The 24,299-nt window shown below is 44.3% G+C and overlaps 1 protein-coding gene across 1 annotated transcript in view; it reads left to right on the top strand.

The window, feature by feature from the left end:
• Positions 1–495: 495 nt before the first annotated feature.
• The window catches only part of efr3a (EFR3 homolog A (S. cerevisiae)), a 60,574-nt gene continuing 36,770 nt past the window's right edge, over positions 496–24,299 (top strand). The window contains exons 1-5 of the mRNA XM_053329563.1: positions 496–573; positions 4,085–4,212; positions 6,605–6,755; positions 19,635–19,756; positions 21,750–21,910. Of these exons, the coding sequence (XP_053185538.1) occupies positions 4,106–4,212; positions 6,605–6,755; positions 19,635–19,756; positions 21,750–21,910 (541 nt within the window). The 5' untranslated portion in view covers positions 496–573; positions 4,085–4,105. The remainder of the gene's footprint in view (positions 574–4,084; positions 4,213–6,604; positions 6,756–19,634; positions 19,757–21,749; positions 21,911–24,299) is intronic.

Here is a 24,299-nt window from a genome sequence, read left to right as displayed (position 1 = left end):
CTTGAATCATGTGATTGCATACTGACCTGGAAACGCTGAACTATTGTAGTTCAGAGCCCTCGGTTAGATTTTCACAAAAGCTCAACTCTTATTTAAATGTCAGTGAACACAAAGCCGCAGTCAGACGCTCTGTGCTGCTGTTTCCTGTTGACGGTTGACCGGTCCGCCTCGGTAATCCTTCCCTCTGTGACTCCGTATCTTATTCGCCGCACGCCGCAGAGCCGCAGAGCCTCGACTCTCATGACTCATCACTTCTTATTGACTCACGAGGCGGCTGCTGGTCATACTAATTCACATCGGTCAATAGGAGACGACCTATCACAGCTGCAGCTCTCTAATCCATAAAGAAGTCTAGAGTCTAGAGCGAGGAGGGAAATAAGAATAATACTGTTTTATGCTTCTTCTTCTTCTTCTTATATCTGAGCCTGTATCTTTCATGATAGATGCTGGTTGTTAATTCTCTTCTTCTTCGTGTTGTTTCTGTTGTTTCTTGCAGGAGTTTGCGGCTGCTGTGGGCCGCTGAGGCCGAGGTACAAACGCCTGGTGGATAATATCTTCCCTGAAGATCCTAAAGTGAGTAACGACTACAGATGTAGTGATAATGATGTAGCCCTCTGAATCCCAAGCAGTTCCTCTGCAGAGTAAAAAGTCCTGCACCTATACTGTATAGATCCAGGACAACCATGGATATATAGGCTGATGTAACTCAACAAAAATGTGTTTTTGCACTTTTGCACACAGCTGCCAACTCTTCCTCTTTCTTCTTCTGTGTTTTCATCTTGTTATTTATATGTACGAGTCATAGACTGTATAAAAGAAATGGACGTAACATCCGTGACGTCACCCATTGGTTTGTGGACTGCTGCTCGGAAGCCAATAGTTTCTAATCTAGGCAGCGCCATCTTGAAAATTTCAGGTGCATGCTGGGAAAAATAAAAACACAGATTCTACTTATATGGCCATGGGCGGAGCGGGGAGGTTGCTATGGTTGCGAGGGCTGGATCTCGAGGACATTGGTCAATCAACCTGTCAATCAGGACGTAGCCACGCCCTAATGCATACCCTGCTTTATCATCACATATAAAATCAGGGAGGCCAAAATGTCCCAAATGAACATCATACTGCATTGAAGAAGGCTTTAAACTAGCGATTGAGACCATAAACACATTTTGAAAACGTTTACTGAGGTTAGAAATCAAGTGAGAAGTTGGTGAATTCTCCATTGACTTGTATAGAGACGGTCGCCCCCTGGTGGCCTTTTGATAGAATGCAGCTCTAAGTTACTTCCTGGTTGGCTTCATTTCAGAGAGAAGGACGAAGGGAGGAAAGAAAGGAAGGAAGGAGGGAGGGAGGGAAAAAGGGAAAGAGGAAGGGAGGAAAGAAGGAAGGGAGGAAAGAAAGAGAGAAGGAAGAAAGGGGGATGGAGGAAGGAAAGAAGGAAGGAAAGGAAGGAAGGAAGGAAGGAAGGACAGCATCCAGGCCTGTTAGCAGTGTATTAGCGCCCGGTGACACCTCTTCCTCCTCCTCCTCCTCCTCCTCTTCCTCCTCCTCTTCCACCTCCTCCTCCTCCACCTCCTCCACCTCCTCCACCAGGGAGCTTCCTAGCCGCTACACAGCAATAATTGGCCGACCAGCCGCGGAGCCGCTCGGCTGTTTAACGTGACACAGTGTTTGATAACCGCACCAGGACCCGTTATTATCACCGGCTTGATTACTCGACCTCCGTTAATTAAAACCTCAAATCGTTTATGTTGTTTGTCTCGTACACAAGAGAGCGAATGTTCCTCTTCTCTTTTTTTCCTCACCCTATCTTCTCCAGGGGGTTTTTACTGGAAGCTAACAGGTGCAGCGGGGAAATCGAAAAATGCTCCAACGGTCGAAACCTTGTCAAATTAATTATGACTCGCTGAGAGCCTGAGGAGCTGGAAACACTCAGGAGACACTCTGCTTTTATTTTACTCTTTATACGACACTCATTGGAAGGAAGGAAGGAAGGAAGGAAGGAAGAAGAAGAAGAAAGGGGGATGGAGGAAGGAAAGAAGGAAGGAAGGAGAGAAGGAGGGAGGGAGAATAGATGGAAGGAAGGAAAGGAAGGAAGGAAGGACGAAGGAAGGAAAGAAGGAAGGGAGGAGAGAAGGATCCCTTCCCTCCTTCCTTCCTTCTGTCCTTCTTTCTTTCCTTCCCTCCGTCCTTCCTTCCTTCCTTCTGTCCTTCTTTCCTTCCTTCTGTCCTTCTTTCTTTCCTTCCCTCCTTCCTTTCTTCTGTCCTTCTTTCCCTCCTTCTGTCCTTCTTTCCTTCCTTTTGTCCTTCTTTCTTTCCTTCCCTCCTTCCTTTCTTCTGTCCTTCTTTCCTCCTTCTCTCTTCTGTCCTTCCCTCCTTCCTTCCTTATTCCTTCCTTCTTTCCTCCCTCCTTGTTTTTTTCCTTCCTTTTTACTGAAGTACGGACTGTTTGTGTCTCATGATGTGATGTTTCTCTCTGAGCAGTGATCTGTTCAGTCATCATCCTTCCTCCCTTCCCTCCTTCCTTCCCTCCTCCCTCCCTCCCTCCTTTTCTTCCTTATTCCTTCCTTCTTTCCTCCCAGGACTGTTTGTGTCTCATGATGATGTCTCTCTCTCTCTGTGATATCTCTGAGCAGTGATCTGTTCAGTCGTTTGTCATCAAAGTGAATCAGAAACATTCACAGGCCATTTAACGTCTCCGTTACAGTTTACCAAACGTCAGCGGCGTTCTCGGGACAGAATTTAATTAACTTTGATTTAATGTGAGACGAAACATTACTCGACTTTCAACTCAGAATAAAAAGTTTCTCAATGACTTTTTTTTCCTCTTCTTTTAAAAAAGGTTTATTGAAGTTGAAACTGACAGAAATCACTTCAAAAAGTTTGAGTTAACCTTCCTGTTCCTTCTTCCCTTCCTTCCTTCCTTCCTTCCTTCCTTCCTTCCTTCTGTCCTTCTTTCTTTCCTTCCCCTCTTCTGTCCTTCTTTCCTGCCTCCTTCCTTCTTTCCATCCTTATTCTTTCCTTTCCTTCCTTATTCCTTCCTTCTGTCCTTCTTTCCTTCCTTATGTCCTTCTTTCTTTCCTTCCCTCCTTCCTTCCTTCCTTTTTTCTGTCCTTCTTTCTTTCCTTCCCTCCTTCTCTCTTTCCCCCCTCCTTCCTCTCCTTCCTTATTCCTTCCTTCCTTCTTCCTTCCTTCCTTCTTTCTTTCCTTCCCTCCCTCCTTCCTTCCTGCCTTCCTTCCTTCCTTCCTTCCCTTCCTCCTTCCTTGTTTTACATCACTTTAATCTTCTTACATGGATGGGGATCTTTCAATATTTCGACTCAGCAAATCAAATCATTGCACAAAGCGATAATGTGTCATTCTATCATTAGCAGAGCAGACGGTCACACTGAGCCTGATTGCATCCTGATACTCAACTCAAGACCCACAGACTCTCAGCAACAGTCTACATTAGCTTTCATGTTAAAATCTTCTTCTTATTTAACTGACTATGGGTGCAGTAATGGACTCATAACAGATTTGTTTCATTTCATATCAGTGAGTGTGTACTATGTGTGTGTTTTGTGTGTCCTTCTTTCCTCCTTCTCTGTTTTCTCCCTCCTTCCTTTCCTTCCTTATTCCTTCCTTCTTTCTTTCTTTCCCTCCTTCCTTCCTTCCTTCCCTCCCTCCTTTCTTTCCTTCCCTCCTTCCTTCCTCCTTCCTTTCCTTCATTCTTCCTCATTTCCTTCCTCCCTCCCTCCTTTCATTTCCTCCTTCCTTCCGTCCTTCCTCTCTCCCACCTTTCCTTCATTCTTCCTCCTTTCCTTCCTCCCTCCCTCCTTTCATTTCCTCCTTTCCTTCTTCCTCCCTTCTTTCCATCTTCCTCCCTTCCTTCTTCCTCCTTTCCTTCTTCCTCCCTTCCTTCCATCTTCCTCCCTTCCTTCTTCCTCCTTTCCTTCTTCCTCCCTTCCTTCCATCTTCCTCCCTTCCTTCCTTCCTCACCCACATATAATATTATGGGTGCAGTAATGGACTCATAACAGATTTGTTTCATTTCATATCAGTGAGTGTGTACTCTGTGTGTGTGTTTTGTGTGTTTGTGCAGGATGGCCTGAGTAAGTCGGACATGGAGAAGCTGACCTTCTACGCCGTGTCAGCTCCAGAGAAGCTGGACCGGATCGGAGCGTATCTGGCTGAGAGGCTGAGCAGAGACGTGGTGCGACATCGCTACGGGTGACTGACCTTTCACCTTTTTACTCAGACATTTTTCTGCACCTCGTCACACGGTGTCACACATGAGGAGCTGCAGCGCTGTAATTCAGTTAAACTACTAAAAACCAACACAAGCTTTCTCTTTGCAGTGATCCATTAAAATTAATCATCTATAAACTCCTAAAGACATCACATAAAATAACTTCTCCTTGTCCTCGAGTCAAGGAAGGAAGGAAGAAGGAAGGAAAGGAGGAGGGAAGGGAGGAAAGAAGAAAGGGAGCAAGAAGGAAGGAAGGATGGAGGAAAGAAGGAAGGTGGGAGGTAAGGAGGAAGGTTAGGAAGAAGGAAGGAAAGGAGGGAAGCAAAGGAGGGAGGGAGGAAGGAAGTAAAGGAGGAAAGAAGGAAGGAAGGAGGGAAGGAAAGAACAAAGGGAGGAAGGATGGAGGAAAGAAGGAAGGAAGGGAGGGAGGAAGAAAGAAGGATAGGAGGAAGAAAGGGAGGAAGAAGGAAGGAAAGAAAGGAGGAAGGAAGGAGGGAAGGACGGAGGAAAGAAGGTAGGGAGGGAGGAAGAAGGAAGGAAAGGAGGAAGGAATGGAGGAAGGGAGGAAGGAAAGGAAGAAGAAGGAAGGAAAGGAAGGAGGGAAGGTAGGAGGTAGGGAGGAAGGAAAGGAGTAAGTAACGGAGGAAGAAGGAAGCAAAGAAGGGAGGAAGGAAAGGAGGAAGGAAGGGTGCAAGAAAGAAGGAAGCGAAGAAGAAAGAAGGAAAGGAGGAAGGAAGTTAGGACAGTTAGGACTCATTTAAATCCTGAAACTCATCAGAATGAATTTAAATGAGCGTCCATTCACACGTTCACATGTCCCTCAGCTAGTCAGTGCTATCTGCTAATTACACTGACTGTCAGCACCAAGAACAATACAGTCATTAAAATGTCAGAAAATGTCTTTAATTGGCTCTGATTTTTACCCCCCCCCCACTCCACCCATTTACCCCCCCCCCCTCCACCCCCCGCTCATCATCTCACTCTCACATCCATCTGTAATCGTCCGTTTGGCCTGAAACGCTTCTTACGTCACTCTAACCCCAAAGCATGATATTATATTATCAATCTTCCTTCCTTCCTCCCTTCCTCCCTTCCTCCTTTCCTCCCTTCCTCCCTTCCTCCCTTCCTCCTTTCCTCCCTTCCTCCCTTCCTTCCTTCCTCTGTCCTTCTTTCCTTCCTCCCTTCCTTCCTTCCTTCCTTCCTTCCTCTGTCCTTCCTTCCTCTGTCCTTCTTTCCTTCCTCCCTTCCTTCCTTCCTTCCTTCCTTCCTCTGTCCTTCCTTCCTTCCTTCCTTCCTTTCCTTCCTCCTTTCCTTCCTTTCCGTCCTCCCTTCCTTCTTTCCTTCCTTCTTCCTACCTCCGTCCTTCCTTCCTCCCTTCTTTCTTCCTCCCTTCCTTCTTTCTTGCTCCCTTTCTTCCGTCCTTCCTTCCTCCCTCCTAAATGACATAATCTGTCATTTACAACATAATGATATCAGCACATTTGTTCCTGAGTACTATAAATAATAAATTAAGGAGTCATTTGAAATCTTACATGAAAATTAACTAACCACAAATCAAGTAAAACAAAATACGTCACTATTTTCCCTCTCCTGCTTGTTGCTGTTCAGTGATCAGCTGTAATCTTTATTTTTATATTAAAGTCCGTGTAAAGTAAGAATAAATATGTGTTCTGAGTTTGACATACCACAGACAAGTGTGTTGTTAACCACCCTGCCAAATTTGAATGATTAAAAAAATCGCCAAATATATGAAATTAGGCTTCAAAGTTGTGTAAAAATCAGCCTCTTTCTCTGCTACCAAACGCTGTGGGCGTGGCCGCCGAGTCCGCTGAAGCCCCGCCCCCTACCAAGTGTCACCTGTCAATCAAAGTCACCACCTCTACCAGAAACATGGACACTACGTCTGAGAGCTTTCTGCTGCTAGCTCGGTGGCTAACTCAGGGGCTAGCTCAGCTGCTAGCTCGGCGGCTAACTCAGCTGCTAGCTCGGCAGCTAACCCGGCTACTAGCTCGGCGGCTAACTCAGCTAACTGGCTAACTGTAGACTGTAGTAGTAGTAGTGTGTGCTGAATGTATTTCTACCTCTACAGCAGCAGGGGCGGGTTTATGCTAATCACTAAATCCTGAACACAGAAATGTTGAAACACAGTTTGTGAAGCCTAGCTCCACAATTCAAATCTAAATGGTTGAAATGCTTTTTACACCTTGTTTAGAAATACATTTATGACCTATTTAATGTGTTTAGAAGAAAATGTCTGAATTCACTTTACACAGTCTTTAAAGAAATTAAACAGCTGAAATGTGACGAAGATAAATACCAAATCATTTTACTACTCAATCATTGACATCCTGGGTGTGTTTGACTCGTTCTCAGCTACGTGGTGATCGCCATGGAGGCTCTGGACCAGCTGCTGATGGCGTGTCACTCTCAGAGCATCAAACCCTTCGTGGAGAGTTTCCTGCACATGGTGGCCAAGCTGCTGGAGTCCCGAGAACCAGACCTGCAAGTCCTGGGAACCAATTCGGTAAGAAAAGGGCTGTGTTTGAAACCGCATACTACATACTACATACTACATACTTCTATACTACATACTTCTATACTACATACTACTATACTACATACTTCTATACTACATACTTCTATACTACATACTACATACTTCTATACTACATACTACATACTACTATATACTACATACTTCTATACTACATACTACTTACTTCTATACTACATACTACATACTTCATACTTCTATACTCCATACTTCTATACTACATACTACATACTTCTATACTACATACTTCTATACTACATACTTCTATAGTACATACTACATACTTCATACTACATACTTCTATACTACATACTACATACTACATACTTCTATACTACATACTTCTATACTACATACTACATACTTCTATACTACATACTACACACTTCTATACTTCTATACTACATACTACATACTACATACTTCTATACTACATACTTCTATACTACATACTTCTTTACTATCTATACTACATACTACATACTTCTATACTACATACTTCTATACTTCATACTTCTATACTACATACTTCTATACTACATACTACATACTTCTATACTACATACTACAAACTTCTATACTACATACTACATACTTTTATACTACATACTACATACTTCTATACTACATACTTCTATACTACATACTTCTATACTACATACTGCATACTTCTATACTACATACTACACACTTCTATACTACATACTACATACTTCTATACTACATACTTCTATACTTCATACTTCTATACTACATACTTTTATACTACATACTACATACTTCTATACTATATACTACATACTTCTATACTGCATACTACATACTTCTATACTACATACTACATACTTCTATACTACATACTACATACTACTATACTCCACACTTCTATACTACATACTACATACTACTATACTCCACACTTCTATACTACATACTTTTATACTACATACTACATACTTCTATACTACATACTACACACTTCTATACTTCTATACTACATACTACATACTTCTATACTACATACTTCTATACTACATACTTCTTTACTACATACTACATACTTCTGTACTACATACTACATACTTCTATACTACATACTTCTATACTACATACTTCTATACTACATACTTCTTTACTACATACTACATACTTCTATACTACATACTACATACTACATACTTCTCTGCTACATACTTCTATACTACATACTACATACTTCTATACTACATACTTCTATACTACATACTACATACTTCTATACTACACACTACATACTTCTATACTACATACTACATACTTCTATACTACATACTACACACTTCTATACTACATACTTCTATACTACATACTTCTATACTACATACTACATACTTCTATACTACATACTTCTATACTACATACTTCTATACTACATACTACTATACTACATACTACATACTTTTATACTACATACTACTATACTACATACTTCTATACTACATACTACATACTTCTATACTACATACGACATACTTCTATACTACATACTACATACTTCTATACTACATCCTACATACTTCTATACTACATACTTCTATACTACATACTACATACTTCTATACTACATACTGCATACTTCTATACTACATACTACATACTTCTATACTACATACTACATACTTCTATACTTTTATACTACATACTTCTATACTACATACTTCTTTACTACATACTACTAATTTGAGTGTGAGTAGTCAGCTCTTGATGAATAGATCTCCAGAAGGATTTTCAACTCCTACAAGGTTTTATTTTAGTTTTTCCCGAATATGAAACACATGCGATTAGATATTTTTTGGGTGAGGCAAACAAAAAAACGCTCCGAACTCCGCCAGGAATTCACAAGAGTGCCACAAATATTTAGATTTATTTTTTGATATGTACTCCTGGCAGAGAAAGGCACGAAATATCCTGCCAATGCTTTCAAACAGAAACAGTTGGAGCCGCTGATCTGTTTCCATGAGGAGGAAGACGATCTCAGTGTGAAGGAAGAAACAGAGAAATACTTTTTTTAAAGATGCTCCGTTCCTGAAAATAGTTAACCTTTAGCGAAAGAGGGAGAGATGGAAGGAAGGAAGGAGAGATGGAAGGAAGGAGTGATGGAAAGAAGACAAGAAGGAAGGAAGGAAGGAAGGAAGGAAGTAAAGAGAGATGGAAGGAAGGAGTGATGGAAAGAAGACAAGAAGGAAGGAAGGAAGGAAGTAAAGAGAGATGGAAGGAAGGAGTGATGGAAAGAAGACAAGAAGGAAGGAAGGAAGGAAGGAGAGATGGAAGGAAGGAAGGAAGGAAGGAAGGAAGGAGGGAGGGAAGGAAGGAGAGATGGAAGGAAGGAAGGAAGACAAATGGAAGGAAGGAAGGAAGGAAGGAAGGAAAGAGAGATGGAAGGAAGGAGTGATGGAAAGAAGACAAGAAGGAAGGAAGGAGAGATGGAAGGAAGGAAGGAAGGAAGGAGGGAGGGAAGGAAGGAGAGATGGAAGGAAGGAAGGAGGGAGGGAAGGAAGGAAGGAAGAAAGGAAGGAGAGATGGAATGAAGGAGAGAAGGAAGGAAGGAAGGAAGGAAGGAAGGAGAGATGGAAGGAAGGAAGGAAGGGAGGAAGGAAGGAAGGAAGGGAGGAAGGAAGGAAGGAAGGAAGTTGGAGCTGTTGATCTGTTTCCATGAGGAGGAAGACGATCTCAGTGTGAAGAAAGAAACAGAGGAATACTTTTTTAAAGATGCTCCGTTCCTGAAAATAGTTAACCCTTAGCAGGAAGTAGTATACTTGAAGTTCATTTTATTAAGTATGCTTCAGTGTAAGTATAGCAAGTATACTACGGACCGTGTACTTGTAGTATACTAGAAAGTTTACTAATTTATAGGGCTGTCAGCGTTAACGCGTTAATCGCGATTATATTAGTGCAATCCATAACGCGTTCATTTTTTAAAATCGCATTTTAATGTTGCAAGCCTTTTTGTCCCTTCTCCTCCCCCGTAGACGGCTCCTCTAGCTGTAGCGCTATGCTTTGAAGTGGCCTCCTGCAGTAAACCTACCGCGCTGATGAGAGCTACTGGACTTTTGAACGGCTTGTTTAACTTTAAAACACTTCCAGACGCTTCAGTTGACAAGTCAAAAGTAAAATGCAACCTGTGTCAAACGGAGTTTAACTACCACCGGAGTACGTGGAGTTTGAGTTAGCACCTCCACGCTAAACACCCAGGTGCAGCCAAGCGAGCCTCAGCTCCACCAAAGGAGCATTTTGGAGTGTGGGAGTCGCAGCAGAGCCGTGATTGATTCCCAGTTAAGACACTCTGGTAAGAAATGCTTTACATTATGGGCTTAAAACTGCCTTCAAATGGAAAATAACAGGATTTTAAACATGCAATTCAAAACGCCATTAATCGCGATTAATAATGGAAACTCTGCGATTAATCGCAATTAAAAAAATTAATCGTTTGACACCCCTAGTAATTTAATACCTCTTCTGACTAAACTGGAACATTTTTAAGTTTAAGGAAGACAAACAGAAAAGATGGAAGGAAGGAGGGATGGAAGGAAGGAAAGAAGACTAATGGAAGGAAGGAAGGAGAGATGGAAGGAAGGAAGGAAGACAAATGGAAGGAAGGAAGAAAGAAAGAAAGAAAGAAAGTGATTGTGATTTTGCTATAAAGTCAAGCCTGCATTAACATAAAACAGTTCATACTACACACACACACACACACACACACACACACACACACCCCCACACACACACACACACACACACACACACACACACACACACACACACACACACACACACACCCAGCCCAGCGTTTAAATACCTAATTTAACTTTTACCCTGTCAGTGGAAGACGAGGCTAATCATTATTAGCTTCTGGAGCAAATGTCAGCCCCCGTTTCTCCTTTCCAAGTCTGTTGAAGGTGAACCTAAAGTTGTTACCCCCCCCCCCCCCCCCTCCCCCCATCACCCCCCCGACGTCATCGTGCCTCCTATTCTGAGCCTGCCGTCCTTTGTTGGCGGTTCATGTGAGCAGGAAACAGAGCCGGTGGTTCAGATGGGAAAGCCTTTGCATTATTAATGTGTGGTATTTAGACTCTGACAGCAGAGAAGGATTGGATAGAGTGGCAGCTAGCTGAGCTGGAGGAGGGGGGAGGCGGGGGAGGGGGGGTGATGGTGAGAGACATGACAATGAAATTTTCCTACAAAGCTGAGTGCGACGGAGTATTAGAGCCATAAGAGGGGCAATAAATACAATGTTGGAAGTTACGAGAATAAAGTCGTAATATTAAAGTTATTGAAGTTATAATGTTATGACGTAATTCTTGTAATAGAGTTCTTAAAGGTCCGAATGGGTCATTAGCCTTTGTGTCGTCCTCCCGGGTCAAATCTTTCCTTCCTTCCTTCCTTCCTTCCTTCTTCCCTTCCTTCCTTTTCCTCCTTCCTTCCTCTGTCCTTCCTTCCTCCTTTCCTTCCTTCCTTCCTTCCTCTGTCATTCTTTCCTTCCTACCTCTGTCCTTCCTTCCTTCCTTCCTCCCTTCCTTCCTTCTTCCTTCCTCCCTCCCTCCCTCCCTTCCTTCCTTCTTCCTTCTTTCCTTCTTCCTTCCTTCCTTCCTCCCTCCCTCCCTTCCTTCCTTCTTCCTTCCTTCCTTCTTCCTTCCTTCCTTCCTTCTTTCTTCCTTCCTCCCTCCCTCCCTTCCTTCTTTCCTTCTTCCTCCCTCCATCCTTCTTTTCTTCCCTCCCTCCTTCCTTCTTTCCTTCCTTCCTTCCTCCCTCCCTTCTTCCTTCCTTCTTTCTTCCTCCCTCCCTCCCTCCCTCCTTCCTTCCTCCTCCCTTCCTCCTTCCTCCTTTCCTCCCTTCCTCCCTTCCTTCCTCCTCCTTTGACTGGAGGACAGCAGGAGGGTTAAACATGTTAGACAATCAGACGGGTTGGAAACGATCCAGCAGTTTATCCAGATTATCCTAAACCACTTTATCCTGAGGTCAAACAGGAAGTAGTATTATTATTAATCCCTCGATGGAAAACAAAACTCTGCACGAAACTACAGCGAGGCTAAAGCAGGAAGTGGGTCTGTGAAACCGAGATGAGTGTTTACAGACAGTTTGGGTGATAATTTAATCTGCAGTTTGTAAAATCATGTGACTGCTCGTGTTTTTAATCTGTTAAATATCTTCTTAGAGATTTCACCGTGTTCACAAATCTGTTGCTAGAGTCTTTAAGCTTCCTGTCGTCCTCCTGGGTCAAATTCACCCCGTCTGTTTTGACTGTTCCTTCTTTCCTTCCTTCCTTCCTCCCTCCTTTTCTTCCTTCCCTTCAGCCCTCCTTTCCTTCCCTCCTGTCCTCCTTTCCTCCCTTCCTTCCTCCCTCCATCCTTCTTTTCTTCCCTCCCTCCTTCCTCCTTTCCTCCCTTCCTTCCTCCTTTCCTCCCTTCCTTCTGTCCTTCCTTCCCTTCCTTCCCTCCTCCCTCCCTCCTTTCTTTCTTTCCTTCCTTCCTCCCTACTTTCTTTCCTTCTTCCTCCCTCCTTCCTTCCTTCCTTCCTTCCTCCTTTGCTTCCTCCCTTTCTTCCTTCCTTCCTCCTTTCCTTCCTTCTTTTCCTTCCTCCCTCCTTTCCTTCCCTCCTGCCTCCTTTCCTTCCTCCCTTTCTTCCTTCCTTCCTCCCTCCATCCTTCTTTTCTTCCCTCCCTCCTTACTCCCACCTTTCCTTCCTTCCTTCCCACCTTTCCTTCCTTCCTTCCCCCCTTTCTTCTTCCTTATGTCCTTCTTTCTTTCTTCCCTCCATCCATCCTTCCTTCCTTCCTCCTTTCCTTCCTTTCTTCCTCCCTTCCTCCGTCCTTTCCTTCCTTCTTCCTCCTTCCTTCCTTGACTCGAGGACAGGATTGTAATAAACCACTTTAGAATTTTAGTGACAGGAACTAAAAACCACAGAAGATTAAAACAGCTTCATGTTCAGCAGCAGGACCTTCCTTCCTTCCTTCCTTCCTTCCTTCCTTCCTTCCTTCCTTCCTTCCTTCCTTCCTTCCTTCCTTCCCTTCCTTCCCTTCCTTCCCTCCTCCCTTAGTGACAGTAACTAAAAACCACAGAAGATAAAAACAGCTTCATGTTCAGCAGCAGGACCTTCCTTCCTTCCTTCCTTCCTTCCTTCCTTCCTTCCTTCCTTCCTTCCTTCCCTTCCTTCCCTCTTCCCTTAGTGACAGGAACTAAAAACCACAGAAGATAAAAACAGCTTCATGTTCAGCAGCAGGACCTTCCTTCCTTCCTTCCTTCCTTCCTTCCTTCCTTCTGTCCTTCCTTCCTTCCTTCCCTTCCTTCCTTCCTTCCTTCCTTCCTTTCTTCCCTCCTCCCTTAGTGACAGTAACTAAAAAACCACAGAAGATAGAAACAGCTTCATGTTCAGCAGCACGACCAGTTGGAGGTTTGGATGAGTCATCGACATGAAAGTGAGTTTCACCCCAAAATCCAATAAGGGTTTTTAAAATGTGGAGTGAGTCAGACGGCTGCTGCAGCTTCACCCACACGCAGCAGATATACAGGAGGAGGAGCTGTGAGCTGGTGAGAAAGGAAGGAAGGAAGAAAGGAAGGAAGGAAGGAAGGAAGGAAGGAAGGAAGGAAGAAAGGATGGAAACAAGGTAGAACTCTGAGCTGCAGGAAACACTCAGGTCGGCTTCCTGTCGTCCTCCCGGGTCAGATTGACCCCGTCTGTTTTGACTGTTCCTTCTGTCTTCCCTTTCTTTTTTCCTTCTGTTCTTCCTTCCTTCTTCCTTTCCTTCCTCTCTCCCTCCTTTCCTTCCTGCTTCCTCTCTTTCTTCCTTCCTTCTTTCCTTCCTCACACCTTTCCTTCCTTCCTTCTTCCCTCCCTCACTCCTTTCTTTCCTTCCTTCCTTCCTTCTTTCCTCCCACCCTCCTACCTTCCTTCCTTCCCTCCCTCCTCCCTTGCTTCCCTCCCTTCTTCCTTCCTCCTCCATCCTTTCCTTCCTTCTACCTCCCTCCCTCCTTCCTTTTCTTCCTTCCCTCCCTCCTCCCTACCTTCCTGCCTTCCCTCCTTCCTCCTCCCTCCTTTCCTTCCTTCTTCCTCCCTTCCTAACTTCCTTCCTCCTCCTACCTTCCTCTCTCCTTCAATCATTCCTCCCTCCTTTCCTTCCTTCTACCTCCCTCCCTCCTCCGTCCCTTCCCTCCCTCCTCCCTTCCGTCCCTCCCTCCTTCCTTCCTTCCTCCCTTCATTTCTCCCTCCTTCCTTCCTCCCTTCCCTCCCTCCCTCCCTCCCTCCTTCTCTCTTTCTTTCTTTCCTCTCTCTTTCTACCTTCCTTCCTCCCTTCCTCTTTTCCTCCCTCCCTGATAATTATCTCTCTTCCTCTGCGTTTCATCTTCGTCGTCATAGAAACGTTGATGGAAACGGAGCCGATTGGTTCACTGATGACTTCCCAGAGACAGAAACAGGAAGTAGTTTTAATCTGAAATATAAAGCAGCTTGTATTAAACTAAACTAAACTGTGAGACATTCCTCACAATAAAAGAGTCTCTGAAGATTAGAGACTCATCCTGATGTCTAAGAGGAAAATCTCCTCTGGTTCATAAAGTAGGTCAAACCTCTGAGATGCACATCAGCCTTTCTCTCTCTCCTTTTCTCTCTCTCCTTTTCTCTCTGATTCACTTCACAAGTTTTTTTGGGTGGATGGGAAAAAATCTAGTTCTCTAAAATAAAGTATAAATAGATGAAAGAGGAATAAAGAGGAATATAACTCAGATCTCTGAGCGTTATCCTCCAGTTAGAAACATGTCTGGAGTGATTTCATTTAATCTCACAGAAGAAGAAGAACTGATTTTATCTGATAGACTTCTTCTTCTTCTTCTTCTTCTTCTTCTTCTTCTTCTTCTTCTTCTTCTTCTTCTTCTTCTTCTTCTTCTTCTTCTTCTTCTTCTTCTTCTTCTTCTTCTTCTTCTTCTTCTCCTCCTTCTTCTTTCCTTCCTTCCTTCTTTCCTTTCCTCCCTCCCTTCCTTCCCTCCTTCCTTCCTTCTGACGTTCTTTCCTTCCTTCATTCCCTCCTTCTTTCCTTCCTTCTGACGTTCTTTCCTTCCCTCCTTCCTTCCTTCTTTCCTTTCCTTCCTCCCTCCCTTCCTTCTGTCCTTCTGTCCTTCTTTCCTTCCCTCCTTCCTTCCTTCCTTCCTTCCTTCCTTCCCTCCTTCCCTCCTTCCTTCCTTTCTTCTGTCCTTCTTTCCTTCCCTCCTTCCTTCTTTGCTTCCTTCCTTCTTTCCTTCCCTCCTTCCTTCCTTTCTTCTGTCCTTCTTTACTCCCTCCCTCCTTCCTTCCTTTCCCTCCCTCCTACCCTTCCTCCTACCCTTCCTCCTACCTTCCTTGCTTCCTTCCTTCCTTCCTTCCTTCCCTCCTTCCCTCCGTCTTCCTCCCTCCTTTCCTTCTTATGTGATCAGTATGCAGAGATAAAGTAAAACAAGCCAATTTCATAAGACTTTTTAATGCCGTCTTTTTTTTTTCTTTTCTCTTTTTTTATGGAGCTGTTAGAAATCTGGCCCGAGGGGAGTTAAAGTAAATTGGTGCTTATGTTCGTGTCACCTTTTCATTTTCTCATAGTTGGAGAATCCTAACTGCTTGTTTTGATTGGTCTTATTTACATGATGAAACCTTTAAGCTCTTCACTGAAAGCGTTTCTCCTCTCGTCTCTCTCCTCTCTCACTAATCTGTTAAAATTACTGCTGAAAATGATCAAGATGAAAGAAATCTGCAAAGTGAAACCTGATTTTACTTCCTGACGTCCTCCCAGGTCAAATTGATCCCGTCTGTTATATATATATGTGTATATATATATATATTAGGGCTGTCAAACGATTAATTTTTGTAATCGCGATTAATCGCAGAATTTCCATAGTTAATCACGATTAATCACATTTTGAATTGCATGTTTAAAATCCTGTTATTTTCCATTTGAAGGCAGTTTTAAGCCCATAATGTAAAGCATTTCTTACAAGAGTGTCTTAACTGGGAATCAATCACGGCTCTGCTGCGACTCCCACACTCCAAAATGGTCCTTTGGTGGAGCTGAGGCTGGCTTGGCTGCACCTGGGTGTTTAGCGTGGAGGTGCTAACTCAAACTCCACGTACTCCGGTGGTAGTTAAACTCCGTTTGACACAGGTTGCATTTTACTTTTGACTTGTCAACTGAAGCGTCTGGAAGTGTTTTAAAGTTAAACAAGCCGTTCAAAAGTCCAGTAGCTGTCTTACTTTCCATCAGCGCGGTAGGTTTACTGCAGGAGGCCACTTCAAAGCATAGCGCTACAGCTAGAGGAGCCGTCTACGGGGGAGTAGAAGGGACAAAAAGGCTTGCAACATTAAAATGTGATTAAAATTAACGTGTTATGGATTGCATTAATCTAATCGCGATTAACGCGTTAACACTGACAGCCCTAATATATAAATATATATATAAATATGTGTGTGTATATATATCATTAGCAGTAACACACCACATTGTACTTCCTTCTGAATCTCTGGTGATATGGTCGTTACCTCTCGTGGGATGAAAGAGCCAGAGAGCTGTGTAGTGATGGAGTCAGGTATGAGCTCATCCTGCACCACACTGTCCGATCCCTCATCCTCCGTAATCCTGCAGTAGATTTACACATCCTCCGCCCCCCCCCCCCACCCCCGTCATGGATTGATCCTCTGGTTGTCAGTAGAGCTTCAGACCTGACGATCAGCGTCACCGTGGGGCTGGAGGGAAAGTTTAGAGCATCACTAAAGTCAGTAGGATTCATAGTCTGAGCTCCAGGAACGAGTCGGCCAAGTTTAATGGTGATCCGTCCAAAAGCTGTTAGGATGTTTCAGTCTGGTGGAGAAAAAGGTTGAGAACAAAAAAAAACTCTCTAAAGCAGGGGTGTCAAACATGAGGCCCGTGGGCCAGATCTGGGCCGCCAAAGGGTTCCAAGCCGGCCCACTTTCCTTATTCCTTTCTGTCTTCCATCTTCCCTTCCTTCCTTCCACCTGTTCTTCCTTCCTTCCGACCTTCTTTCCTTCCACCTGTCCTTCCTTCTTTCCTTCCATCTGTCCTTCCTTCCTTTCCTTCATTCCTTCTTTCCTTCCTTCCTTCTTTCCTGTCTTATTTTTCTGCCTTCCTTCCTTCTTTCCTGTCTTCTTTCTCTTCTTTCCTTCCTTTCCTTCCTTCCTTCCTTCCTTCATTCATTCCTTCATTCCTGTCTTTCCTTCCTTCCTTCCTTCCTTCTTTCCTTCCATCTGTCCTTCCTTTCTTTCCTTCATTCCTTCTTTCCTTCCTTCCTTCTTTCCTGTCTTATTTTTCTGCCTTCCTTCCTTCCTTCCTTCCTTCTTTTCCACCTGTCCTTCCTTCTTTTCCGTCTTCTTTCCCTTCCTACTTTCTTTCCTTCCACCTGGCCTTCCTTCCTTCCTTCTTTCCTGTCTTCTTTCTCTTCTTTCCTTCCACCTGTTCTTCCTTCCTTCATTCCTTCTTTCCTTCTTTCCTTCCTTCCTTCCTTTCTTCCTTCCTTCTTTCCTGTTTTCTTTCTCTTCCTTCCTTCTTTCCTGTCTTCTTTCCTTTCCTACCGTCTTTCCTTTCTTCCTTCCTTCCTTTCATTTCCTTCTGTCCTTCCATCCTTCCTTCCTTCCTTCTTTCCTTCCACCTGTTCTTCCTTCCTTCCTTCCACCTGTCCTTCCTTCCCTCTTTCCTTCCTTCCTTCCTTCCTTCCTTCTTTCCTGTTTTCTTTCTCTTCCTTCCTTCTTTCCTTCCACCTGTCCTTCCTTCTTTCCTTCCTTCTTTCATTCCATCTGTCCATCCTTCCTTCCTTCCACCTGGCCTTCCTTCCTCCCTTCCTTCTTTCCTTCCTTCCTTCCTTAAATTGGCCTATATGTGGCCCTTGACCGCTCTGCTCTACAGTCTATTTAACGTCTCTTCTCTGATATGTGTTTTATGTTTCGTGTATTTTTAGTTTCATGACAGAACTAAAACAGATTAAATCATATCCCGAAGCCCTCGGCGCCTTTTATAATAAACACATCCCAGTAATTAGGCCGAGCCGTGTGCTGCTATCACCTGGATTTCCCTCCTCTGCCGCAGCAGCGTTACGGTAAAACGTTTGAGAGGCCGAGCAGCCGTCGCACCTCCTTCCATTTGAGCCATTACCCCCTGGGAGAGGTTAGGCTCCAAATGGGAGGAAATTAACAGGTATGAGTCACAGATGCCAAAATGCTCAGAGGAAATTTGCGGCAATGGACAATGATAGCTTAGCCAGAAGCGGCACTCGAGCACAGCTGAGAGAGAGAGAGGGAGAGAGAGAGAGAGAGACAAAGGGAGAGGGAGAGAGAGAGAGAGAGAGAGAGAGAGAGAGACAGAGAGAGAGAGGCAGAGAGAGAGAGAGACAGAGAGGGAGAGAGAGAGAGAGGGAGAGAGACAAAGGGAGAGGGGGAGAGAGCGAGAGAGAGAGAGACAAAGAGAGAGAGAGACAGAGACAAAGCGAGAGGGGGAGAGAGAGACAGAGACAAAGGGAGAGGGAGAGAGAGAGAGAGAGAGAGAGAGAGATAGAGGCAGAGAGAGAGACAGAGACAAAATGAGAGGGGGAGAGAGAGAGACAGAGAGAGAGAGAGACAGAGAGATAGAGGGAGAGAGGGAGAGAGGAGAAAGATAGAGAGAGAGAGAGAGAGAGAGAGAGAGAGAGAGAGAGAGAGAGAGAGAGAGAAGGAGAGAGGACTCTTGTTTAGAGGGAGGAAATTACAGGTTGGATAAAAGAGGGAGGCTCTTTATCGGTTATTATCACTACCGGCTCTGCTTCCAGTTGATTCAACCCTGAAACACTCGATGATGATGTGGCGATAATCGCTGCTGCTTTCAGGATTGTCTCTTCTTATATTTGTTTGATGGAGTCTAAAATTCAAATAATGTAAAGACCATAGACTGTATAAAAGAAATGGACGTAACATCCGTGACGTCACCCATTGGTTTGTGGACTGCTGCTCGGAACCAATAGCATAACAGTATAACAATATAACAGCACCATCTTGAAAATTTCAGGTGCATGCTGGGAAAAATAAAAACATGGATTCTACTTATATGGGCATGAGGCGGGGCCATGGGCGGAGCGGGGAGGTTGCTATGGTTGCGAGGGCTGGGTCTCGAGGACATTGGTCAATCAACCTGTCAATCAGGACGTAGCCACGCCCTAATGCATACCCTGCTTTATCATCACATATAAAATCAGGGAGGCCAAAATGTCCCAAATGAACATCATACTGCATTGAAGAAGGCTTTAAACTAGCGATTGAGACCATAAACACATTTTGAAAACGTTTACTGAGGTTAGAAATCAAGTGAGAAGTTGGTGAATTCTCCATTGACTTGTATAGAGACGGTCGCCCCCTGGTGGCCTTTTGTAGAATGCAGCTCTAAGTTACTTCCTGGTTGGCTTCATTTCAGAGGACCAGAACTCCCCGCCTGGTGAAGACTAATGAGTGTTGACACTAGGCAGGAGGAATATGCATTCTAAAATCATGTGTATCGCCCCTGTAACTTCAACTATGAAAGGGGAAAAGTCTTCTTTAAAATAGTTGTTAAGAGTGATCTGAAAATAACTACGGTCACAATATAGTCACTTCTGACTCCAGTACTCGCCGATACCGATGCCAGCATTTTCGGCAGTATCGGAGGCATTTCCGATACTGGTGTCAGAATCAGTACAACTCTAGATTCAACCCTGAAACACTGATGATGATGTGACGATAATTGTTGCGTTCATGATCGTCTCTTCTTATATTTGTAGTAAAATAATGTTGTAAAGACTAATGAGTGTTTGTCTTCTCTTCCTGTCCTCTGTCTCTCTCTAGTTTGTGAAGTTTGCCAACATCGAGGAGGACACGCCGTCTTACCACCGACGCTACGATTTCTTCGTCTCCCAGTTTAGCGCCATGTGCCACTCGACCCATGAAGACGCAGAGACCAGAACCAGGTGAGAGGACAGAGACAGGTCTCATGGATGGATAGATGGATAGATGGAGAGATAGATAGAGAGATAGATGTGTGTGCGTGTGTGTAGAGGTGTGTGTGTGTGTGTGTAGAGGTGTGTGTGTATGTGTGTCTGTCTGTGTGTGTGTGTGTGTATGAGCACTGAAAAGCACCTTTTTTTTATCTCTATTTGTATGTATGAGTGTGTGTCTGTGCCTCTGTGAGCGTTTGGTCGTAGGTGGGAGGGTACGAGGGGAACCGGGGGGGGGGGGGGGTACGAGGGGAGCCGGGGGGGGGTACGAGGGGAGCCAGGGGGGGATGCTGGGATTATTTTCGAGTTGGCTTGATACCTCCGCACACACCACCAAGCTGTAAACAGTGTGACTTCTCACTTCGCCTTTTTCTCCCCCACCAATTTCATTATTCTATTCGGAGGCTCCTCGCCGCAGGTGGAGAGGAATTCCCAAATAGAATTTCTCTGGCGGTTTATTGGATTAAGCCGAAGGCGAGGTCACCCGTCCTGCTTTTCATATTACTGCTCATACAGCGGTATACGACGGGAGATAGAGAGAGAGAGAGAGAGAGAGAGAGAGAGAGACGGAAATAGTAAACAGCGCTGGGCTCTGATTGCACCTGAGTCCAGAGACCAGTCCCCCTGTGTGTGTGTGTGTGTGTGTGTGTGTGTGTGTGTGTGTGTGTGTGAGACAGAGATGGAAATTACAATAAAGCAGTGTTATTATGTTCCTTCAGTAACCAGATGAGAGCTGGAAGTTGATGTTGAGGGACACGCAGATTCATAATATGAGAGAAACCTGAAACCACAAATAGCTGTAAATAGATACGCAGAGACTCCTTATATGAGGACTTTCTCATCTAACGCCTCCATTTCTGGTTAAAGGATGTATATATTCTTCATGTTTCCAGCTCTATATTAATATTCTGAGTCTCTACTGGAATATCTTTACATGATTTCCTGTTAAAAACTCCTTATTTATCTTCTACTGGTCCTTTATGCAGCCGCTCAGTTCAGCCTCTGTCTATTAACAGACCTGTTTTAGCTCCTGTCTCTTTAAGAGCCCCCCTTAGCAACCACCTTAGCAACCAAAGCTTCTACATAAGCTGACTATAGTAGCAGGATTTCACTTCTTTTTCTTCTTCTTTACTCCCCCGAAAAAAGGTTCAACTTCTCAAATCACATCCGTACATGTTGGAGCTGAATCACTTCTGAGATATGAGAGTGGAAACGCCTTAGCAACCGCCTTAGCAACCACCTTAGTAACCGTCTTAGTAACCGCCTTAGCATCCACCTTAGCATACACCTTAGCAACTCCGGTCCTCTGAAATGAGGCCAACGCGGAAGTAACTTAGAGCTGCATTCTATCAAAAGGCCACCAGGGGGCGACCGTCTCTATACAAGTCAATGGAGAATTCACCAACTTCTCACTTGATTTCTAACCTCAGTAAACGTTTTCAAAATGTGTTTATGGTCTCAATCGCTAGTTTAAAGCCTTCTTCAATGCAGTATGATGTTCATTTGGGACATTTTGGCCTCCCTGATTTTATATGTGACGATAAAGCAGGGTATGCATTAGGGCGTGGCTACGTCCTGATTGACAGGTTGATTGACCAATGTCCTCGAGATCCAGCCCTCGTAACCATAGCAACCTCCCCGCTCCGCCCATGGCCCCGCCTCATGCCCATATAAGTAGAATCCGTGTTTTTATTTTTCCCAGCATGCACCTCAAATTTTCAAGATGGCGCTGCCTAGATTAGAAACGATTGGCTTCCGAGCAGCAGTCCACAAACCAATGGGTGACGTCACAGATGTTACGTCCATTTCTTTTATACAGTCTATGGTTAAACTGAGTCAATGCTGCTGTTTTCCCCCCAATAGCACAGTCTGCTGCCTGTTTAATGCATGTGTGTGTGTGTGTGTGTGTGTGTGTGTTTTAGTTTCATGTGTGTTTAACAGTCAGTGTGTGTCTCGTCCCTGTCAGGATCCGTGTGGCGGGGATCAAAGGGTTGCAGGGCGTCGTGAGGAAGACGGTGAACGACGAGCTGCAGGCGATCATCTGGGAGCCGCAGCACATGGACAAGCTGATCCCGTCCATGCTGTTCAACATGCAGGACAGCGACGACCTGGACAGGTACGACACCCGCATACTAACCCCGACACACACACCTGCTGCTCTGCTCTCATATGTCTGGACTGAGATTGATTGTCTTCCCGGCTCTGGAGCGAAGGGTCACTCTGCCAAATATTTGATTTTACTAGATGAGAAGTTTTCTAGTCTGGAGGTAACTTCATTCCTGAGGCTTATATTTTATATTTTATATGGAAGGAAGGAAAGGAGGTATGAAGAAGGAAGGAAAGGTGGAAGGAAGGGAGGAAATGAGGGAGAAAGGAGGAAGAAAGAAGAAAGGAAAGATGGAAGTAAAGGAGGAAAGATGGAAGTAAAGGAGGAAGGAAGGGAGTAAAAAGGAAGGAAGGGAGGAAGAAGGAAGGAAATGAGGGAGAAAGGAGGGAAGAAGAAGGAATGAAAGGAGGAAGGAAGGGAGTAAGAAGGTAGGAAAGGAGGAAGGGAGGAAGAAGGAAGGAAATGAGGGAAAAAGGAGGAATAAAGAAGGAAGGAATGTGGAAGGAAAGGAGGAAGAAGGAAGGAAAGGAGGAATAAAGGAAAGGAGAGATGAAGAAGGAAGGAAATGAGGGAGAAAGGAGGAAGAAAGGAAAAGGGGGAATAAAGAAGGAAGGAAAGGTGGAAGGAAAGGAGGGAGGAAGGAAGGGAGTAAGAAGGAAGGAAAGGTGGAAGGAAGGGATGAAGAAGGAAGGAAATGAGGGAGAAAGGAGGAAAGAAGGGAAAGAAGGAGGAAGAAGGAAGGAAAGGAGGAAGAAGGAAGAAAGGAAATGAGGAAGGAAGGAAAGGAGGGATTAACCACGACACATACCTGCTGCTCTGCTCTCATATGTCTGGACTGAGATTGATGGTCTTCCCGGCTCTGGAGCGAAGGGTCACTCTGCCAAATATTTGATTTTACTAGATGAGAAGTTTTCTAGTCTGGAGGTAACTTCATTCCTGAGGCTTATATTTTATATTTTATATGGAAGGAAGGAAAGGAGGTATGAAGAAGGAAGGAAAGGTGGAAGGAAGGGAAGGAGGAATAAAGAAGGAAGGAAAGGTGGAAGGAAAGGAGGAAGGAAGGGAGTAAGAAGGAAGGAAATGAGAGAGAAAGGAGGAAGGAAGGGAAGGAGGGAGGAAGAAGGAAGGAAAGGAGGAATAAAGAAGGAAGGAAAGGTGGAAGGAAGGGAGGAAGAAGGAAGGAAAGGAGGAATAAAGAAGGAAGGAAAGGTGGAAGGAAGGGAGGAAGAAGGAAGGAAATGAGGGAGAAGGGAGGAGGAAAGGAAGAATAAAGAAGGAAGGAAAGGTGGAAGGAACAGAGGAAGCAAGGGAATAAGAAGAAAGGAAAAGAGGAAGGAAGGGAGGAAGAAGGAAGGACATGAGGGAGAAAGGAGGAATAAAGGAGGAAGGAATGTGGAAGGAAAGGAGGAAGAAGGAAGGAAAGGAGGAATAAAGGAAAGGAGAGATGAAGAAGGAAGGAAATGAGGGAGAAAGGAGGAATAAAGAAGGAAGGATAGGTGGAAGGAAAGGAGGGAGGAAGGAAGGGAGTAAGGAGGAAGGAAGGGATGAAGAAGGAAGGAAATGAGGGAGAAAGGAGGAAAGAAGGGAAAGAGGGAGGAAGAAGGAAGGAAAGGAGGAAGAAAGAAGAAAGGAAATGAGGAAGGAAGGAAGGAAAGGAGGGATTAACCCCAACACACACCTGCTGCTCTGCTCTCATATGTCTGGACTGAGATTGATTGTCTTCCCGGCTCTGGAGCGAAGGGTCACTCTGCCAAATATTTGATTTTCCTAGATGAGAACTTTTCTAGTCTGGAGGTAACTTCATTCCTGAGGCTCAGTTTATTATATTTCATATTTCATATTCAGTCGGGTCTGTTTGCTGTTCTCTGAAACTGACTTTTCTCCACCTTTGAGGATGAGGCTCATACGTGGGTTTCAGTGATGAATCTAAAGCTGTGTCCTAATTCACTCATTCATTCATTCTCTCATTCTCTCATTCATTCATTCATTCATTCATTCATTCATTCATTCATTCACTACTCCCTCCCTTTATAACAGACATTCAATGGTAGGAATCCATTGATAAAGTTTTTCAGGGCTGAATCTGGCACAGATTATTAGTATGTTAAGGAGGAAGGGAAGAAAAAGGAAAGATAGGGGGGAGGAAGAAGGGAAGGAGGGAGGGAGGGAGAAGGAAAGGAAAGGAGGAAGAAAGAAGGAAGGAAGAGAGTAAGAAGGAAGGAAAGGAGAGAGGAAGGAAGGGAAGGATGGAGGAAGGAAGGGAAGGAGGGAGGAAGAAGGAAAAGAATGGAAAGGAGGGAGGAAGAAAGGAAGGGAGAAGGAAGGAATGGAGGAATAAAGGTAAGGAGAGAGGAAGAAGGAAGGAAACGAGGGAGAAAGGGAGGAAGAAGGAAGAAAAGGAGGAAGAAG

Source organism: Scomber japonicus, chromosome 12 (genome assembly GCF_027409825.1).
Source record: "Scomber japonicus isolate fScoJap1 chromosome 12, fScoJap1.pri, whole genome shotgun sequence".
Lineage (NCBI taxonomy): Eukaryota > Metazoa > Chordata > Actinopteri > Scombriformes > Scombridae > Scomber > Scomber japonicus.
The sequence above is the reverse complement of the archived record's forward strand: the minus strand, read 5'-3'. Positions and strand labels throughout refer to the sequence as shown.